This window comes from Acanthaster planci, linkage group LG02 (assembly GCF_054643075.1).
Source record: "Acanthaster planci isolate LZ-2023a linkage group LG02, COTS_SCS, whole genome shotgun sequence".
NCBI lineage: Eukaryota > Metazoa > Echinodermata > Asteroidea > Valvatida > Acanthasteridae > Acanthaster > Acanthaster planci.
Genome location: NC_141778.1, coordinates 22472979 through 22494682, shown reverse-complemented (window position 1 = coordinate 22494682; position 21704 = coordinate 22472979). Strand labels below are relative to the sequence as shown.

General features: G+C 41.1%; 2 protein-coding genes and 1 long non-coding RNA gene across 5 annotated transcripts in view; 1 reads left to right on the top strand and 2 right to left on the bottom strand.

The window, feature by feature from the left end:
- Nucleotides 1-13511, bottom strand: part of LOC147800023 (uncharacterized) — a 33091-nt gene extending 19580 nt beyond the window's left edge. Inside the window, exons 1-2 of the long non-coding RNA XR_015428292.1 lie at nt 13060-13511; nt 6852-6964 (exon numbers count right to left, since the gene is read on the bottom strand). This is a non-coding gene — a long non-coding RNA (uncharacterized LOC147800023). The remainder of the gene's footprint in view (nt 1-6851; nt 6965-13059) is intronic.
- Nucleotides 766-11616, top strand: LOC110976132 (sodium- and chloride-dependent glycine transporter 2-like). Of its 2 annotated transcripts, XM_022229164.2 has the most exons (14): nt 766-1207; nt 1790-2030; nt 2882-3013; nt 3371-3674; nt 3952-4084; nt 5392-5526; nt 6152-6255; nt 6393-6517; nt 6870-6982; nt 7235-7375; nt 7697-7796; nt 8442-8542; nt 9113-9283; nt 9649-11616. In XM_022229164.2, exons 2-14 carry the CDS (start codon nt 1820-1822, stop codon nt 9805-9807), a joined length of 1929 nt encoding a protein of 642 aa, XP_022084856.2. In that variant the 5' UTR covers nt 766-1207; nt 1790-1819; the 3' UTR covers nt 9808-11616. The 2 variants fall into 2 exon arrangements, with proteins under 2 accessions (XP_022084856.2, XP_087004908.1); XM_087148782.1 differs by lacking the exon at nt 766-1207 and having other exon boundaries at nt 1710-2030.
- A 502-nt stretch (nt 13512-14013) lies between the features above and the next one.
- Nucleotides 14014-21256, bottom strand: LOC110976133 (uncharacterized). 2 transcript variants are annotated; one of them, XM_022229166.2, is made up of 5 exons: nt 21062-21256; nt 18677-18787; nt 17335-17570; nt 16500-16721; nt 14014-15633 (listed from the first exon to the last, which is right to left on the bottom strand). In XM_022229166.2, exons 2-5 carry the CDS (start codon nt 18745-18747, stop codon nt 15602-15604), a joined length of 561 nt encoding a protein of 186 aa, XP_022084858.1. In that variant the 5' UTR covers nt 18748-18787; nt 21062-21256; the 3' UTR covers nt 14014-15601. The 2 variants fall into 2 exon arrangements, with proteins under 2 accessions (XP_022084858.1, XP_022084857.1); XM_022229165.2 differs by having other exon boundaries at nt 17326-17570; nt 21062-21254.
- Between the last annotated feature and the right edge of the window lie 448 nt (nt 21257-21704).

The window sequence follows — 21704 nt, the reverse complement described above, 5'->3', positions numbered from 1 at the left end:
CAGCCTTAGATAAAGCAACATTTGAAAAGGTTGATAGGATTATATTTCCTCGACGGTTGTTATTTTACCATGTGCCAACGCAAAATGTATTGATTGTTTGTTGGTGTGTTGCGTTGTTAATTTGTGTGTGTGTTTTTTTTAATATTTTTTTAATTAGGCTTTCTTATGGCAATATCGGGGTATTCGTCAGCATGTTCAGACAACCGTCGTTATTTCACTGTTCAGAACAACACATTAAAGCCTTGTGCCGCTCAATGCCGACAAAATAATTTCATCTTGACTTGTAAATGTCATTACCCAGCAAACTGTCCGTCAGTACTGAGAGGTCGACAAGCTGGATGCAAAATAATGAAAATTGGTCAAGTCCTCGTTCTGACAAACATTTTCTCAAGCTCCGTCGCTTGGACTCGAGAAAAACAAATGTTTGAAAAAAAATCCCACAGAACAGATATACAGTGTCGGTATGTTCAAAATTTAAAGAGTTCACTGCGAAATATTTGTCAACACAAAAAGTGGACGTAAAAAAAAACCCTATGCAATACATCTCGATTCTTAATGTGCCGATACCAGATGTAGCCTGCAATACTCGAGTCAATTTGTAAATATCCTCGGTATTATCTTTTATTCGCCATGCGCTGTGAGACGAAACAACAGGGTCAGCATTTATTGATACGTCCATCATCTTTAGCAAACAAGATTACAGATGCATGTATAATTTATCAGCCAATGGCACACATGCGTAAATCGTAGCTTTGCTTTCTTTCTTCTGGGGGTCAACAAAGCAGTGGTTGTTTTATTGTCCCTGGCACTATATCTCGATTTTCGGCAGTGAGGTATTACACTTACAGCGTCCAGGAGGAGGGCTGATGTGAGCTGCATAACAGATCGCTTGCTTCTATAAAATTCACGTCCGATTCTTACGCCTAACTGAAAATTCAACCGACCAACTGCACCAACAACACTGGTGCTGGGCGACCGGCTTCACTGTTTAAGAGGTCGACCGGACAGAGTCCAAAAATGAAATGGAGTGCCTTGAGTGACGCGTGGATGGTTGTTCCATACGGTGAATGAATGAGGCCACTTTAGCAACGCCGTGTCATCTCTGGACGGTTGGAAATACCTGTTTTGTGGTTTTTGTTCTATCCTTTTGCTCTGTTTTGTTTGTTCCTGCAGCGCTCTCTCCTTCACTCTGAGGTAGAGCCCTAAGGTAAGCCTGTGAAACCATCCAGGGATACGCCAATAAAGTCGAGTACTACGACGTATACCCACAATACATGCAGATTATAAATCTATGGCCGGTAAATGATTAGAATCCCAGCCGTTCCACATTACCAGTGTTACAGCCTCTTGTACTATATAGTCTGATGCATCAGAAATATCCCAATCATTAATTTGTCCGATCATGATTCACACTGCCACCCCACCAAGAACAAACGTCTAATGAACAACACTAACGAGTCTGCCTTAATACACAGTTTGGGCTCCCAACGCAAACAACCTATGCAATACACGAGAACACAGACAACGTGCTGGCAGCCATGTTAAAGATAGTAAGGGTTCAGCCGCATAGAGATTCCGTGAATTTATTGTCGCATGGGCTCAGTTGGCGGCTTTAGAATTGACACGTGTAAATCTGTTTAAGTTTCTATTTTAAGAAAAAGAAGAATCGCGTAACGCGCACGACTTGGCAAAAGCGCGGGGATGGATGGTGATTTCAAATTGACCATGCGCGCTTTTGTTTCCACACATGTAACCGTTGCGACTCTCATCCCTGGTACGCATTTACCAGTCAGAGAAGGCCTAAATTGGTACGGGTAAGATGGAAAAGCTTCGTGAGGATGATGTGACTGATTGGGACAAGATGAAACCGGCGGACGACGGGAGCAAACACGGCAGGGACCTAAGCGAGGAGCCAGGGGAGAGGGGCAACTGGTCGGGCAAACTGGACTTCATCCTCTCCTGCGTTAGCTATGCCGTGGGGCTCGGCAACATCTGGCGCTTTCCGTTTTTGTGTTTTGAAAACGGAGGAGGTTGGTTTACAAAGAAAAAATAGCCACAGTAAATTCTCAAGTTGGTATGATGATGATGGCTTCTTTGAGGTTTAGTTCTTAAGGTTTCCCTGATGGAAGCCTTGACTACACGTAGTAACCCCTTCATACGAACAAAATTTCCCAAAGCGCCCAACCCCCAACAAAAGATCCTGGATCCACGACTGATGGATAGTTCTGAAGAAATGTATACTAAAACATTAAATAGATAATTAAAAAGTGTAGCCAATTGTCTTACTTGTCAATGTTTACCTTCCCTTTGAGACTGATCTATCTTAGCAGTACACAAATATTTCCAAATAGGTCACTTGGGAGACATTTTGTGGTAATTTTTTCAACCTTTGGGAGACATCGGTCATTAAGGAGACATTTCAATGTCTCCCTAATGCTCCAACTACCAGAAGGAGGCCGAATTCTATAGCCCAAATTTTGAGAGATGATAGATTAGTGTCTAATTTGTCTAACTGAAAACATACAAAGTTTGGTTCAGGTCAGATTAGGGAATATTTAATTATGGGACAGTAAAGTTTGTGCACGTTCCTATGGGGATGTCTCCCAAGTGACCCATTTTCGGTAATTTTAATAATCACAGATAATTATTTTGAATTATGTATGGCAGAATGAGTTCGAAGTCGAACGCATGCGATACGGGAAGGGATCACTAGGCATTGTTTGTGTGACCCTTCGACATTTATGTTTACTCTGTTTGGGTAGTCCTCTGCGGGCATTCGGTGTGACGGATTGTTCTCTCTTAGGCATTTGGTACGACACCGATATGACACCGCGTCAACATGAATTAACTCCGCAGGTTCGTGAACACTTTTTCTCGGCAGGTGCCTTTCTGCTGCCATACGTATTGATGATGCTCGTGGTTGGGATGCCAGTCTTCTTTCTTGAGATGGCAATGGGGCAATTCTCAAGCCTTGGTTGCCTTAGTGTTTGGAAGTGCGCTCCGACAGCCAAAGGTTATTCATTTCACACAAATATGCAACGGTAGGATAAAATGTATGTTACAATAACTGTTGAAAAATAGCACAAATCCTCACATAACCCTGAAAATCTACAGTTTGCCAAGCTAACGGGCTCTTTACTGAAAAAAAATTCCCGGAAGTATATGTGGACCTGGATGATCTAGAAGACTAAAACCTACAAAAACGTTATACAATACACTCAGTCTTCCCTTTGGTGAAACTCGTATGATTTGTTGATGAGTCCCTCATCTGTTGAACGTAAACACAGAGTTGAATTCTTACAGGACTTCTTGAAAGAGCGCCTTGGTTCCACGCTCTGTTATGCATGAACTTGAAACTTTTTCCGTTTAGGTCTTGGATACGGCATGCTGATGATTGCCGCCGTCATCGCCTGCTACTACAATGTCATCATCGCCTACACCCTCTTCTACCTCTTTGCCTCCTTCACGAAGGAAGTCCCCTGGAAAACGTGCGACAATGACTGGAACACACCGACCTGCAGGGTCACCAAGGCGTGCAAAGACTGCAATGACTCTTTCAACGACACCTATGTCGATAATAACACCTTCAGCTCCGACGAAATGTACGACTACGCTTCCTTTAATACATCCACGATGAATGTTTCCTGGACGAGACCGAGCGAAGAATACTTCAAGTGAGTTCGCTGGTATTCCGATGTGGCATCGGACCTACTGTTTGGGTTTTCACACATATGCATCTCGGTATTTGATTCCTTAGCACATGGTTCTGCACAAAGTGGCGCCCCAAATCACCTACAACCTAGGCCTATAGTTTTCAGATACGTCGGCTTCACAGACTGCCGAAAAATATTCAGAGAAAGTGGTCAAGTTCTAAGTGACCATACAGCTGTACTGTTGTGCTTAATCTCTTTCATACGACTGACAGATTGCCATTTTTTGTTACTCCCAAAGCTATCGAATGCTTGACGTGTCAGACGGCATCCATTACCTCGGTGAAGTCAAATGGGAACTAACTCTATGCCTATTGCTAGCATGGATCTTAGTTTTCTTGAGTTTAGCCAAAGGAATACAATCATCCGGAAAGGTAGGTTATAAAAATGGAAAGAGACTGTCTGTATTGATTGAGTTGTCAATAAAGAACTTTCATGAAGATTGTGAAACAGTGTCATGGTCGAGTCCAGAACGGGCCTATTTGCAAGTCATCCCTTGAAGTCAATAGACATGGTATTTAAGCGAACCGTGCCCAAGGTCATTTTTTAGGATCATCCCCTGTTTCTTTCAACCGGACTACAGTGTAGTGAATTGATATGGGACTTGCTTGTGACCAGACTTGCAACGGACTGGACCACTGCACTGTGTTGAAACGATAAAAGAAGTCACTAAGTGTTGACTTCTGCTGCAAGATGTAACATGTCGGGGATCACGTTGTGCTGCCAGAATAATTTGATCCAGAACTCGGGTTAATCATGGTTGGACTTTAATGGAATGCCTACGCTGACCAGTTGAGGGTGATTGGTCTAGCCAAGTCTAGTTAATTTTGCCAAGCCCACAGAGGTTAGTTACATCACGGGTTATCAGCAGCCATTTTGTGTTGCACAGCCTAGCAGGACACCGGGACCTTGACATTTTGACAGTGACACATAGATGAGTTGGAAACTAGGAGCGTTTTTGAAACGAGTGGATTCGGCTTAGACTTTAGTTTCATTTTAGACTTTATTTTAAGAAAAGATCCCAGGGCAAAAAGTTCCCCAAATCTCTCTCCGAACTGCCTTAAGCTATGTCCAAATGTACGCCAGACGTGGCATAGAGTAAAATGCATAATACTTTATGAGGCTTACTAAATGTCCCGTATTTAGTTTCAGTTTATATTTTTTATAATATTAATATATTTTAAATCCATATTTTGCGATAAATCACGGAAAGTCCTGGGTTATCAACGTGTAAGTGGTTAGATGTTTCGAAGTATTAAAGTCGACGGCAAACCTTCATTTTGTCCATGAGGTTCGGTTTTGCCTCCTTTTTTTACTAAATGTGGTCCAATTGGTCCTGAATGTTGGCAGGTCACTGGCCATGTTGCTGGATCAACCGAAAAAAAAAACTCTCTTTAAAAATGCAACGTCCGGCAGCCAGTTGCAATGTAATCTTCTATATGTGGATGAATCTAATTACTTTGGGAAAGAACAGCTGTCCGAAGTACGACAAATTGCTTTCGACGGCTACTCGGGGAACTGATATCTTTGGATTTTGTTATTGTTTCATAAAGCTTTATTTTTTATAACAAACTGGGTTTTTTTGTTAATCTAGTTGTTTTAATCTACTTTTAAATAGAACTGCGGTTGAATATTAACTTTCTGGATTAAATGATGTTTCATATGAATTACCAATACCCAGGTGGTGTACGTGACGTCTACTTTCCCATACTTTGTCCTCATTGCTTTGTTTATCCGCGGTATAACGCTGGAGGGCGCTGTGGATGGCATTATTTTCTACATGAAGCCGATTCCAACTAAGCTGCTACTTCCAAAGGTAAACACTGAAATATGCCATAAGCAGATCTTCGGTAGATGCTTCTATCGCAGTACGTTTTATGACTCACTTAAGAACAAATGCTTTGATTATGAATTCCACTATTACAACAAATATAAAGGCTTTCTGTGAGTGAGCCTGAAATACCTACACGCAACGTTAGGTCGACCGATCATCTAACCCATCTACTGACAAACTGATCGACCCACTGACTGAACCACCGACTGAATCAACCCATTGACTGACCGACGGAATAAGTTACCAACCAACAGACCCACACCGATACACGTCCACCCACCGACGGACTCAGCGACCAGTCGACTGATCCACCGGACAAGAAACTATTGCCCTGTCGACAGATCCTCTGCCAGAACATCTGAATGATTTAATGACTTCTTGAAGTCATGCTCTCATGGTCACAATTTACACCGTAATGCAGCCATTCACATACGAACTTATAACACAAGTTATCTCGAGTAAGACAGGATATATACCCTCTACGAACTAGCTCAAAGCGAAACGATCCTGTCTTAGTGAGATAATAACGACACAATCACTCCTCAAAAAGGAAAAGAATTGTTCAATTGAAGTGACCGTAAATGTTAGCATTGTGCCATTTCTGCAGGTTTGGCAAGACGCGGCAGTTCAGGTACTTTTTTCTCTTGGATGCTCTTTTGGCACTTTGCACACACTATCCAGCTATAACAAGTTTCACCACAACACGCTCAAGTAAGTGAACATCGCCCCCATCGTAATCAACAGGAATGTTTCCTCGTACCAATAACGAGGGGACAAGGGAAGAAACATATACATGCAGTGTTCTTCTGGCTTAACCTCTTACTTTTTCTTCTTTTGATCATTACCAGAGATGCCGTGATTGTATCGTGGCTTGACTGTCTCACGAGTATTTTCGGCGGGTTTGTGGTCTTTTCTGTGCTGGGTTTCATGGCGCAGGACACTGGCACCACTGTCGACAAAGTGGTCGACTCAGGTAAATACCCTCATTCCGACTATTTGTACACGAATCCATGTATCTCTTGTGTTGAGGAATCGCTCTTGGTATAATTTATGAAGATTTTATGGGGAAAAATATGACTATATGACACCTGCTATCATAAGTATGCACTTCGATGATTAAACGCGTCAAATTCATTCCTCAAAACTCTATTTCAAAGTAGACAATTAAATCATTATCAAGGATCAACCGGGAACTTTCTCAGGTTCACAACAAGGAATAACGTTGGTGCCATCCATTCATGCTCCCGGCAGTTAACGGAACCATATGAAAGCAAAGTTTTAGTTCTATACCAATTAATATTGCTTACCTGTCACTTGTTTCCAAGGTCCAGGTCTTGCCTTTATCGTCTATCCGGAAGCTATTGCACGCATGCCGCTTGCCCCTCTTTGGTCAATCTTATTCTTCACCATGCTGTTCATGCTAGGCATTGGAAGTGAGGTGGGTTTTTATAAACATTTACAAGTATCCATTGTATACATTTATACTTTTTAAAGCTAACTTGAGCCCTTCCACTTCAAATTATTAGACTTTCTGTGCTCTTTATGAAGAGATAAAAGTGGTCATTTTAAGAAGTTTGTTCAGATATATACACTGCAACGTGAATTAATTACTACAGCTGCAAATATGCCAAACCTATAAGAATTATTCACTTTAATAATGAAATGCTGGCTTTTATTTGTCACCGCGAAGTTCACGCTGTTCGAAGCGGTCCTCACAGGACTAGTGGACGACCTGGAGAAAAACATCAAGAATTTCCGGAAGTATAAGACCTGGCTAACCTTAGGCCTTTGCATCGTCAGTTTCCTTATGGGACTTCCCATGGTCACCCAGGTAACGTATTTTGAAACAGGAGTTGTTTGTTGATGGGGATGGGAGCTTCGTCAGTCTTTTAGAGGCACACTCCGAAAGATATCATGAACATATTCCATAGGACACTTGAGTTTATACATACTTGATAACTTTTGGGCAGGTTTAGAGGTAATAACAAAGCAATAACGCAATAGGATTCTGAATGTCATTAAATTAAAGAACCTATTACCAAGCTTTGTGAGAAGGCGGCTTAATCAGTTTTAGAGTGAAGTGGGCTAGGTGCCATGCGATTCTTCCATTCTTGAACACGGTCGTCACACTGCTGTGTCTTATTTTCTCTAGGGTGGCGTTCATATCGTAACGTTGCTGAACACGTTTGTTGCAAATATCAATTTCCTCATCGTGACAACCACCGAGATGATAGTCATCGCACATATTTACGGTGTGTACTTGTCTGCTTTAGTGCATAGAGGCCAAATAGATTTATAGTAGAACTTACGAATTTTTTTAACTTGTTAGAACACAATACATGAACTTAAAGCTAACATAATGCAGCAACATAAGCAGAAACACCCGAGTTTACTGATGTGCGTGGTGTATTGTTTATATTTTCGTGATCAAAATGAATTCTTCAATTTATACTTTGCTTAATTCAATATTACGCAGACTCCAAAAGGACCCAAATTAGCCATGTTGATTCGATATTTCGTTCTTAACAACCCTAACAATCCTGAATCCTCTGATTTCAATATGATTTTTAATACACATTAGGGGGTTGGGGATAAAGAACAAAATATCGAATAAAGAATGAAATATCGAATCAAACATGGCTAATATTAGTCTTTTTGGAGTCTGCATAATATCGAGTTATCTGACAACTATCAATGGACCTAATGGTAAATATTCTGCATTCTTCATTTTTTTCCCGTATACACGTAATACAAAACGTATAGGTCCATATTTTTTCTCATATAATATGTACGATTCCCACCCATCAGCGATTCAAGTTGAATCATAGAGTTGCTTCTTTCAAATGACGCTCGCAACAAGACCAGACTGTAGTTCTTCCTCTTTTACACCTACGCAGGAGTGAACAGGTTTTTGGCTGACATGCAGGCCATGCTTGGTTTTAAACTCAGCATTTACTGGAAGATATCGTGGTGGATTGTGGCTCCAGTTGTGCTGCTGGTAAGTTGAAATTAGTTCTAAAATGGCTTTCATATGTGAGGGACGCCGGCTTCTCGCACAAGTATTCTCCAATTTGAGTGAAAGGAGGATACATAGACATACATGTAAAGCAGACGTCTTCTAAACCACTGCTGCGCCGTGCACCAGAAACCCGTGCTGAAACACAATGGGATTGTGTGCATTCAAACGAAAGATAGTCACTCGTCATTTGAGCGCCCATGAGCGCGAATAATGTGCGGTTGCAAGCGCTGTGGCTTCAAAGAGCCCTCCGCCATCTATTACTGCTGAGCAGACTTTACAGACCCAGCGAGTTTGTGTCTTTAAGATAAGGAAGGGCGACGAAAATAGGAAGGAAAAAACATACAGTACTGCTGAGACCTCATTTTGCTTATTACGTGCAAACAATTACACATTAAACAAAATAAAATAGCACCAAAAAAAATCAAACAGGGAAAGGGAAGGGTACCTACCAGCTGCATCTACCCGATACACTAGAGCCAGGACAACCTGGGTGTCGAGAAGCCGTCAAAATATTGAATTGTCTGTTCTTTTGGTTTCTTTTCCCGACAGTGTGTAACAATTGCCTCTATCGCCTTATACACGCCATTGAAATACGGCGATGGTAATCCCTATCCGGACTGGGCACAAGCCATCGGCTGGATTATCTCACTATCAACGCTGGTGCCCGCACTGGTTTACCCGATTTATTATATGCACGGTCTTCAAGGGAATGTATTCGAGGTAAGGTTGTTGTTCTCCGTATATTACAGATCGCTATTATTATAATTATTCAGGGTAATTGAGGGTGGAGTTATGGTTAACAGGTGCACTATTTTCCTGGTCAAAATGCGTACAAATGAACTATTCTGAGAGGTTTACGGGTCATCCGCAATTTACACAAGATCAGAAAAAAAGATCCACTTGATGAGGTCGTTGCCTCCATCTAAATAACTGCATTTTAAAACAGATAACATCAGAACCGATCCAAAAAGAAATAAGAGCGCGAAGATGAGGAACACAAGAGAAAGAAAATCAGTGGACCTGTTTGTGATACGTTGGATAACATTCGACCGTACATAAAACCTGTTTTGTTCTCCTCTGTTCAGCGGGTACGACTCTCCATGAAGCCAACGGCGGACTGGGGCCCCGCACTCGACAAGGACCGGGTGGCGACAGGGTACAGCGCTCTCTCTGGTACTGACACGGAGTGCGAACAAATGGTCGAGCGTGAAAATGACACGAAGGACAGTGAGACCAAAATCTGAAACACATTCCATGTGAATTGTGATCAGGAGGTTATCGACGTGAGTACTTTGACACTGAGTTAAGGATCTGGCTGCTATGTAAAAGTTAATAAACTTTGCAAAAGAAAATGTGTAGTTCGCTGTGTTCTACTCATAAATCGCAGCCTTGTGTCTTTAACTTGTATGACATCCTAGCTTGTACCACCTTCGGTATGTCTCTGGTTTTAACTTTTTGTTCAAAAGACTTTAACATGTTTTGTTGGTTAACTTGTGAACGGCTGGTATCGTAAAATTAGGCAAAAAATGACCAAATTGTACGCATGACAATTTTGAAATGATTTCAAGCCGCGTTTGGTATCACAGAAACTTTACTCTGATGGCAACGAACACCACGCAGCGCGCGTATTTTGGAAAGTGACAATTTTCCAATAAATCGAAGAGGAGTGTAAAGTTCGCGTGTGTATACCACTTGTATGCTATCCTGGTGCCACAGCAGTAATGGTTCTAACTAAAGAAGCCTTACAAAGATACCACGACTTACATGACAAACATAAAATATGGGGGAATCTGCAATGCCATCCTCGTCGCTGTACGCACGACTTGTCCATGTGCAGGTGAAATTTCTGCTTACTTAAAACAGTGATGGTTGCTTCTTATTTAACTTTAATTCCGACAATACTTTTCTAAACAAACCCCCCAAAAATGAGGGTCCTCAGCTTCGAAAACCTTAACAATTGATTGTTAACGTTAAAGTGGCTAAGTCAGAGATGCCAACTGCCAACAGGGTTGTCTGTTTAAAATCACCTTGATTTAAATCACCGATTTAAATCGCGATTTAACGCAACTGACTTTTTGAAGAAAAAAAATCACCGATTTCAATAAACATATATATTTTTAAAAAGACAAAAAGTGACAATTTTTCAATAAATCGAAGAGTAGTGTAATGTTCGCGTGTGCATACCACTTGTATACATGTACCAGCCTAGTGCCACAGCAGTAATGGCTCTATACACAACTAAAGAAGCCTTACAAAGATACCACGACTTACATAACAAAATTGCCCTGTTTTTTCTTGATAATACCCTAACTCTTCCCTATCTGAACTATTGCAATTTTATCTGGGCATCCTCTACTTACAATCACCTGCTTCCTCTGATCACACTCCAGAAGCGAGCCACTAGGATTTGCACACTTTCACACCCTCGGGACCATACTGCACCTCTTTTTTCTAGACTCCACACATTAACTCTGACATCAACAAATTACACATCGGCATTTTCATGTATAAGTTCATTATAACAAACTTCTTCCTTCTACCTTTCATCCTACTTTTCAGCATTTCACGATACTCATGGGCACAGCACTCAAACAGTCTCTAAACAATCGCTACGTTCCTTTCACCCGCACAGCATACACTTTTAGAACACTTCACGCATAATTCCTTCTTGTCATTGTTAATATAAGTACCAAATTTGTTATCGTTATTTTCCATTAATTTTATTTCCGTCATAAGGTATTCCCCCGTACGCTAATTTAGTGCTGTTGTTGTTTGTTTTCTTGCTTTTTGTGTGTCTCTCTGTAAAGTTTGTTTTGTCCAGGTATTTTCAATACAAGCGTCCCGACTTCTGAAAAAGCCCCCAAATTGGGTTTTCCTTTACTTACGTACATCTTGTCTTTGTTACTCTGTAACTACCTCTCGATTTATATATTTGTACTGTTATTGTTTACTCTTCCTGATCTTCACCAATATGGACATAAACGTCATATTGAATTGAATTGAAAATAAAATATCGGGGGAGTCTGCAATGTCAACCTCGTCGCTGTATGCAAGACTTGTCCATGTGCAGGTGAAATTTCTGCTTGCTTAAAACAATGATGGTTGCTTATAATCAAACTATTTAACTTTAATTCCGAACATATTAAAAAAAAAAAAAAAGGGTCCTCTGCTTCGAAAAATTTAACGGTTGATTGTTAACGTTAAAGTGGCTAAGTCAGAGATTAACTGCCAAAAAGAAATATTGTGAATATACTGAGTTTGGGTTTATGATCTTCACTAATGTATGAGAAGTTTAAATATCAGTTTCACTTGTACCAATGTTTGGTGCGATATTTTGATCTCACCGCACTATATTTGTCGATAACTCCGCCATCAGCCAACATCAACATTTCCAAATCTCTAATAAAAGGTGAGACGTTAAATGTGTGCGGTAAAGGTGGGCAAGCGTATTGCTCTCTTCGGAAACCTAGTTTAATACTCCAGAATCCAGTTCAAAATTTCTCGTCGACAACTTTAATAGAATTTTAATTATTAAACATTGAGTGTAAATTTTCACATTGCTCGTTGTAACAGTTACTTAAAAAGGAAACAACGAAAACGGAAAAGAATTGGAAGTGAAATTTTTCCAAATGTAGCGCCATCCACAGAGCTTTCTATGGCCTAAAGAGATTATATGTGTCTGTTCGCGAGAGTAACAAACCATGAAATGCATGGTTAGAGTGGTTTTTTTTTTAAAGAAGTAAACCTGTTAATTTAAATTAACCTGTTTGGACTTTGTGACTTTGTTCCACCCCTTCTGAAAATGGGTCCAAAGTTTAAAAATACATTTGGCCGATTTATATAACTGTTTTCTCTTCCACAATTGGAGAGATATAAATTTGGATATCTAATTAGTTCTTTGCCCAAGAGTCCTGCATTTATTGTTGTTATACCCTAACATGGCACATGGCGCCAACAGTGGCGGACTGTGATTTGGGGACTTCTTGTACCTTGCTATGGAGCAATGGTTTTTACATAGAATTTCTCAATAAGAGAAATTTCAACTTGCAGCATTCGCTACAGCTGCAAGTTGCCAGCGTGCATTGTCGCCAAATGTCAAATTTAGATTAACAAACCATGGCTTCGGTCGTGCTTAACTGGCGTTGATAAATGTACATGGCTATGAAGATATGCATTTAGACGGCAAAATGCACTTGCCTACTTGTCTGAGTTACTCCCCGAGATTAGTGAACAGGAATCTAGCGCGCAAACCAAATATCCATATTACGATCCCAAGTTCATTCAGGTTATTGCCTTACAGATGTTTGCCCCTCCAGTCGAATAGTAACATAAGCAACAGCCTGGGTACCTAGACACTGGGTTGCTAGACACTGGTGTCAGGCATCTCATTTGTTCGGGTAAGCCTACCATGAGCAGAATCATAATGCATGTACATAGGCCGACTACGCGTCACTTAAACCTGGTTGTAACTGTAATTAGAATTTGAAACAACTCACCTTTAATTTTGCCTTCTAAGCAAACTGTTCAGCGGGCCAACTTGTTTCATGATGTTTAGAACTAGCTTTTTATAAAATAGCGTCTTTCTGCACCGTTGAATTGGGTCTATCTTGGCAGACGTCAACACACGAACGCAGTGAATTTATTAATTAAAGCAGATCTCTCTCGTACATGATGTAGGCTCGGCGGTCACTAGCCACACGGGTCCGACATAAACGACATAGTCTCGCTTTCAATTCATCTTGACCCTCCTCAGTTTGCTACCAGCTGTTTTTGTCAATCTATTTACTATCAACTTTCCGACAAATACATGAATATGTCGGTGGTTCAGTGCAATGAAAGGAAAAACGCTGGGCTGAGAGAAGATCGTCGTGGACACGTCTCTTTCGAGGATGGCGCCATTTTGTTTTTCAACCTTAACCTCAATCTCAACTTTCAACCTCGTTCAAGAAATCGGCATGAAGATTATTTTTCGTGCCGAGACATTCATTAAAAATAAAGATAGTATTGTTTGCTCTAAGTAATTGTTTCATGCGAATCTTGCATTGTAGGTTCTTTTTTCTCTCGTGAAAATTTTGATCAATGTTTTCTTTTTATTCTAAACTGTAATGAGACATAGTCCTAGGCCTCTATGATGAAATCCTTCCAAGTCAGAGGGAAACTGTCGGCCTATACATTTCTTTGGAAACTCGTAGGCTTATTTGCCAGAGAATTCCAAGGTGAAATTAAAATCTTGCGCGAATGAGCGGGAAGTCCAGCATTTGTTGACAGACTACATATTGGTGAACATGCAGAACAAACGGACATTTTAATTAATTCCCCAATTTCCCCCCTCTTCCCCTTCCACGCACGCTCCCGCGGGAACCAGTAACCTTTTCTAAGCCTTAGATTTGATAAGATGGAAGCAAAATAAAATAAGAGCCGAACATACCAATAGTCAGAAATGTCCCAAATTAAAGTGAAACGATTATTTATTGAACAACCCTTACAACTGCCAACTGATCAGTGAAAAGGACAGCAAAATCAATCCAATTTTTATGAAATCAATTTATGTCAGGACTGCATTTTGCGGACAAAGATTTTAGAAGCATTACAAATATCCGAATAAAGGAGTCGTGCAAGTTATTTTTACATTAATGGCGGAAAATAGATAAAGATAGATTTATACATTTCATGATGTAATTGCTTTTTTATTGGTGAAAAGATAATCAGCACCAAGAGATCTTTTTCAGTGTAGAAATTTTAATGTATGTACTTGCTAACGTTTGTTTAGATTAAAATTTTAATCTGCGTTGCTCTAAATCTACTGAACTTTAAAGAAAGCGGAAGCAAAAGTAACATGATCATTCCTACATCTATTATACAACCAAAGAGACAGGAAAATGTATCTATGCAATTTCAGAAAAAAATCTTTCAGGTTGTGAAAAAAATGTTAATAAAGACATCGGGCTACCAAACAGAAATGTTAATTATTTTCTTTATGTGGCATAAACATGTCTCATAAACTTCTTGTTCTTATAGTGAATGAATTAAGCTATTTACAGCACTATTTATAACTGTTTCATGTCTCTCTCCCCTCTACATCTATCTACGTCTTTTGACTTACGTCATATGAATTTCACATTTTCAAACATCTTCGATGGAGTTAATAAAAAATCGCACAAGTACAATAAAAACACTGGCAAAAGTTTCTCTTTTCTTGGTGATCAACCTCTCACAGGACATCAGCTTTTCCTTTAATCTTTGCACATGCGCGCGTTGTTTTAATTTCTAAGCATGGTATATCGACGCCTTAGTGGGCCTGATTCATCAATCTTATATTTTTTGAGTGCTTGGTCACCCACTTTCGTGCCACAATGGTAGCTACTTCGTTTTGTAGGGGGTAGGGAAATCCGGGATTTCAGTCATTACCAAGTGTAGCTGCTTCGTAGGAGTCTTGAGGGTAAACTCGTGGGCCTTCATCGGACGGTGCGGATATTATATGCCACAGTATTGAGTCATATCGAGGCTAAAAATAGTCGCAGGCCTAGAAGCGCCCCCAAGTGGTACAACTAAAGTCTTTTGTACGAGATGGAGAAAAGGGAATGGATATCAAGCCACCTACTACAAAGCGGATCCTCCAAAGCGACGACTTCCCGCATGATTGTCGATCATATCATCGATCGCTTCTCAGTGACCCTCTTCACCCCCGGGTCAAAAGTCAAATCACTTCCGCCTCTTCGTTTCAAAGTACGATGACATGTAAGACTACCATCTAAAACCTACAATGTCTACTGTTTCACTAACTATTGAAAGGAAGTAGTTCTCGAACCATTATACAAAAAAAGTTACTTTGAACAGTTCCGGGTAGAATATCGACGAGAAGGAAAGCTTGATGTGTGTTTTACACATGCTGGCTTGGCTATTTCTGGTCTGCATCAGGCAGGCTTTCTACAGATTTTTTTCTTTTCAAATTTACATAATGAATTGTACTTAGTACAAGTGACAACAGTTCATTTTGTTGTTTTCATTTTTGGGAGATGAGATGTGGCTGAAGGGTGGTTACTGTGCGGTGGGTTTGGCTGCTCCACTGCCTGTAAAAGGGAAATAAAAGGCAAAATTGGCGGATGATAGTGAAACGATCTACCACACTCTTCAAAACAAGAAATTTAATATCTATTTCGCCCATCCTTGGTCGATATATCATTTGCCCACACTCCTGAGTCAATTCGTGGTCATGTTTAGCCTGAATTACCTGAATCGATTTTTATAGCCACGGCATGACGCTGCATGTTTGGCCATTAATGTTCATTCAACATTAAGAGTGCATATAAGTAGCTCAAACTTTTGTTCATGCTATATTGTACATTTGACGTTGATGTTGGCACCAATTTAAACAGTAACATGGATGCACAATTCATAACATTTTGGTAGTGAGAATAAAAACTAATCACTTGTCTCGTAACGTTGTTGATGGCTCTCGTGTCATGAAACAGCGACTTAAATAGTACAATTATTTCTATTTTTCAGTTTTGGTTTTCACCTGGAAATGTAGCCAAATTATATACGGAAAATCTGACTATCGAGTTTGTAAAACAAGTTTAACAAATAAATTCATTCGCAACAAAAAACGCGCAAATTTAAGAAAATGTGAAATTCATATTTGTCTAGAAATGTATAAATCTTCATCCAACCGTGAACAAATTTGGAGGGAAAACATTTATCGTTCCAAAGTAAATGTCTTGTTAACATCATATTTGGCTTCAGAGAGTTTCACTTTTTCACGGAGTCTATATCGGGAGTTTTTTGGTCTTTTTTGCTTTCCTTTCTTTAATGTACATCTGCCATCAGAAGTAACTAAGCGGATTCACTTTGAACAATTTTTTAAAAGATTCGGGGGGTGCCATGGAGATGCCCCTTGTCCCCAGAGTGCTTGGCGTTTCTGCACCCGCGCTCTTACCTTCTGAGTCGGCCTTGCTCTGGTTGTTCCGGTGTTTGTTGATGAAGTCTTGTAGTTCGAGGTTCATGTCTCCGACGTCCCTCCTAAGTGAGTCATACTTTTTGTAGACGTCAATCCGCACTTTGAGTTTCTCCTTCTCGATCTCCAGCTCCTTCACTTGCCTCAGGATTTCGGACTCCAGCTCGGCCTCGCTCTGCTCTTTCTCCGCGACCGCTTCTTTGTCTGTTCAATCATGTATACAGTTGGCACTAGACATATTAGTCTATATTTCGCATAAAAAAAGGTTGGTTATAGACTCTAATATACAATTTCTTGAATCTTGCCCAGTTTGTCTTAATTTGCACTGCAAATAGATCTTGGCTCATCTGGAAAAGAAGTTCGGTAAAGTAAACCACATAATTCGGTTTCATTGAGGGTACAATGAGTCTCTTGACGACACGAACAGGATAGCAAGTCTTACTTGGTAGGTTGAGGTCAGAAGTTTTGATATTGTAACTGAAATGTTTTCAATTTCAGAAAGCACTCAATGTTTTTCTATATCAAGAACAGCTATTAAACGTGGACTTCATTCCTCATGACATACGATTTGAAAAAAAAGGTAAGAAGCCAATGCATCCCCAAAAGTGTTAGCCAAAACTGATCATACCTGATGTCATGTCCAACGGAAAGCAAAGATACAAAACAAAACAAAACAAAACAAAACGAAACAAAACATGTTCAACAAGAAAACACGGAAGACGACATGTTCAAACAATAAGGAAATGGGACAAGATAAACTTGAAATGGACAAACCGACACAAAACACCCATTTGACACAAAAAGTCACCTTCAGTACCACTGTTTGGCCCCTCCTGAGCCCCCGCTGCTTGCTCCGCTGCCCTCTGGTCGTCCCTCTTGCGCCAGAACCACTTCCGCTTCTTGGACGACTTGAAGTCAGCCTCTTTAGACTCTTGTGCTTCCTTGGGTGCCTCACCTCCCTCGCCGCCGCCTGAGCCTCCATCGCTTGTGCCCGCTGCCTCGCCCTCTGCTGGCTTAGTTGTGGATGCCTCGGGGGATGCACCTTCTTTTGCACTGAAAAATAATTTTTCAGTAATTGTTCTCAATCATTTTGAAAGTTTATAAAAAGACAGCGATTACGGTAATGATGTCAACAGCGACAAAAACAGCAGCAAAATCAAATGTGACAAAAACAGCGGCAACAACGTGCGGCAACAGCAACGCAGCGAGTTTGGTTTTGTTTCTGAACTCTCAGACCTACATTGAAAAAAGAATTAAACTGGAGAATAACCCCCCTTGAGCAAAATGACTCTCCATCTGCTTGTACTGTCTGGCATCGGGCTGATGACGTCATGCGAGAGAAGGTTGCAGGAGTAAAGTGGGGTCTCTCACCAACCGGCACCGATCCTTATCCGGACCAGGGGGCCAAAATCACCTCTGCTGATTGAATCCGGAAACCACAAACCTCCCCTTGCGACCACGTCGGCTGACCCCTCCCCAATGCCTATGTAATGTCTCTGATGGGACGCCGGACGTGTTATCTCTTCGCGACATCTTTGGGCCGGACGGGGGGCATCGGTGTTTGTTCCCGTCTGTTTTATGTGCAGTTTAACTCTGATTGACACGACCCTGAAGAAACGTCTACATTTTTTTCCAGACATTCTGGGATGAACTTTAGTAGTCAAAATAAACGCTGTCAGATCTTCTGCTAAGTGCAGACCGGTTCAAATAGGGATAGGCCTACTTTGTTTTGAATTTTAGGAACCATTGTCATCACTATCTGCAGGCATTATTCCCCTTCAAGATTCTTTGCAATGCTTATTTGTTCAGATCACGTTACCTGAGGGTTGGGTACGGTTGAGTTGAAATCGCTGTTCCCTCGGCATCATCGAGAATATTAGATCTGGTGTATATTTATCCCTGTTACACAGCCCCCGATATGTTGTTGCTGTCGCCAACACAGAGCGGCCAACAAACCAAGTCTTTTTTCAATTTCGTTTACCACCTCCCGCGCACACTCTGTGCCTAACATTCCCCATCTAGGGAAAACACTATGCCCCCTCCCCCAACCGACACTCCACCCTATTTTGTAATCCCACTGGATCAAGGCATCCAGAGGGTGTGCTCCAGTTTTCTTGTCCTCGCATTAACAGCACGCATCTCAGTATTATTACACTCACGGTGTGTCTGTGGTTGTCTCGGTCTTGGTCTCCGTCTTAACCTCCTCTGTGACAGCCTCTTCTTTCGTCATGGTGACTGGTGAGCCGGGCTCAGATTTCTCACACAATAAACTGCAATTAAAATGCAGATTTGTGGGAAGTCAGGTAATAGTAAAGAACCCATTTCTAACTTCCGGTATCATTCTCTGGGCAAAAGAACTATGTGATATGAAATTATGAAACACGGTACTGTATTGGCCAATGTTGTGGCATACCGACTTTCAGAGAGAAATATTGGACAGTAAGGCAAGTGCCCCCCCTCTCTAAACGGTAGTATTCTAATTAATGAGGGCACACTATTTAATTCTTTCTTCTTCAAAGAGTGCTGGCTCGACGTTTTAGTATGTTCCAGCCATCTTAAACAGTGGATAATATAAAAGTTAACTCAAAGCTCACACTGGAAAGTTTACAAGGTCTATTTGAAGTATACTGTGCACAGTCCTCGATCAACTCTGATTTGCATTAGCTGTGCTCGCTTGATTTTGTTATTTCGTAATCATTAGAGCTGTTATATTTTTCCTGGTAATTTCGTCTTCGAGGCCCTGAACTGGGGCTTGTTCAGGCCACTGCTGCCGTGAAATGGGCCGTTGATTCATGACTGCCGTACCCTTGGCCCGGCACTGACTTCCTGCAGACCAACTCCCCATACAGCTGTCGCGTCCCTGATTCATTTTATTCGTGCAACAATCTCTGACTTTAACTCGCAGGAAGGAAACAGGTTTCTATGACTCAGGTGCCGAGCTCGATCCTCCAGGTTCAAGATATGACAGGGAACAAAACAAGGTCAAGATTTAGCCATAAACAGACGCAGGGCCGCTTTTATAAGGATGTGAATCATGTGACAGAGACACAAGAGACAATGACAGTATAGCGCGTGTCATCTGCAAATAGTTGAGAAGAATAAAGAGTAACATCTTGCTTCCTTTCCTTTTATTTATGGGGGCTTCACATTACATACCGAGTGACTAAATCCTCTGAGACCTGCTTCGAAGCACTGTCAGACTTCATATATCAATCAAAAGCTACTAACCACACAAAGCTAGTTATAATTGACCGGCTGCGCCAAACATCAACAAACACCGCGTCCTCCCATAACAAAGTGTGTCACCAGAATCATTTATCAAAAATAAGGGTGGCAGTCAGTAAAATACAATGACCACTGATGTGCTGACTACTATATCGAAAACAAGCTTCGTTTTGCAACACACTTAGCTATGTTTGATAGGTCGCGCGACTTGGTGGGCGCAATCGGTCTATTTCCATGAAATAATGTATAAAGCAGTTAGACTTTGAGTAGTCCGAAATATTGAAATATTTCGTTTCCCGTACAATTGTCTGTTTAGGATATTTGTAATCAAATCACATCAGATAAGAATCCTAAGAATGAGGGACGGTCAAACTTCCATTCGCAGGTCGCACAATCACAGTTTTCAAAGCTTATATATCAAAAGCACCGACATTAAAAACTCAATACGCAGGCTCCTTTAAATTATAACTTGCACCTGTATCGTTAGTGGTAATGAAGTCAGTGAGTAACATCCCATTGCCGCATTCACAGCACTTGTTCTAACCGAAATATCCTAGAAGACGTTTTGAGTCGCCACTTTCCCCGTTTGGTACTGGTAACTCGTTTTCATTTAAAGGTACTTCCCCTGTAAATTGCACATTTCCTCTGACGCCTCTTATTGTCTTCAAAGTGTGTGGGCCTCTAACAATCGCTCGTGTCATTCGTTGGTTCCCGCCTCATTAACAAACTGTGCACGTCCGGACGTGGCCCTTGCTTTTTCTTATAGTTGTGTGAACATTCTACACAAAGGCGAATTTTAAAGCCATTGTACGTTTCTGGAAGTTAATTAGACGGAACAACTACGACACATTTGGATCTCACCTTCGCCCCCAACACATTTCATTAATTTGATACCCGGTAAGCAATCGATCGAATGACTTTTTTTCAAGTGTTGCCTCTATAACAGCTTGAACCTAGCTCCTGTTACGATTTGCAGAATGAGGTAGGTCCAGGTATACACCACGTATATACTGAAAACTGGCATTGAATTGAAGGTAAATAACTACTACGGAGTGTATTTTAACTAGGCCTAAAACCCTTAGTCTGTTGTTTATTTGAAGTATGACTTCCACTTTAGCACAGGATTATTGCTGTCTGTTGGGGGCCTGTTATAAGCCTGAATCGACATGTATTTTGAGGAGTCATTCTTCAAGCTCAGAATAACACGTTTCCAATTATGAAATGACCCAAATATTACGGACTGTATTCAAACAAAATATGCACACCCTCATATTTGTCACTCGTTTCTTCACCAATGAAGCCTAAGTAATTGTTCTCACCAAATTAAAGATCACTATCCGACTGCACCAACTCCCACTGCAGTTAAGCCGTTATCCCAACGAGCACTCCGTGTTCAGCAAACACACCCCGTCGGTTCAAATCGACCCACCATTCAAGAGTACTGAGCAGCTGTTCTCGCACAGGCTCGGGTGCTCCGCGTGGACTGAATGGCTGTGCTGTGACGCCAAGTCAGTTGCTACGGTGTTTATATACGGAAGCTCCCACTCCGACCGCGCCCAATTGAAGGAAGTGCCTTGTTATGCCCGATGTAGCCGGAGTCAGTCTTGGTGAGGCGGCATGAGCAGTGCAGAGTCTTAGTCACGAAGGAATGGGTAAAAGGTGTTGCTGTCGGTTGCTATAGGGATTCGAACGAGGGTTTTGTTGGCTTCGGACAACATAATGTAAACAAACGTCTCGACCGTCGTTGAGGCTACGATAATTCCCATGCATACTTGATGAAAAACAGCGATGAGTATTTGGCATAATCATTTTGATAGATTGATGATACATGTACGTAGTCGTCAATGTGTTTTCTATCAACAATTCCATTTGAATATTACTCAGATTGAAACAACCATAATTATAACCCACGAAAGTTCATCATTGGATCAAAACAAAAAAACGATAATCGGGTGAATTAGG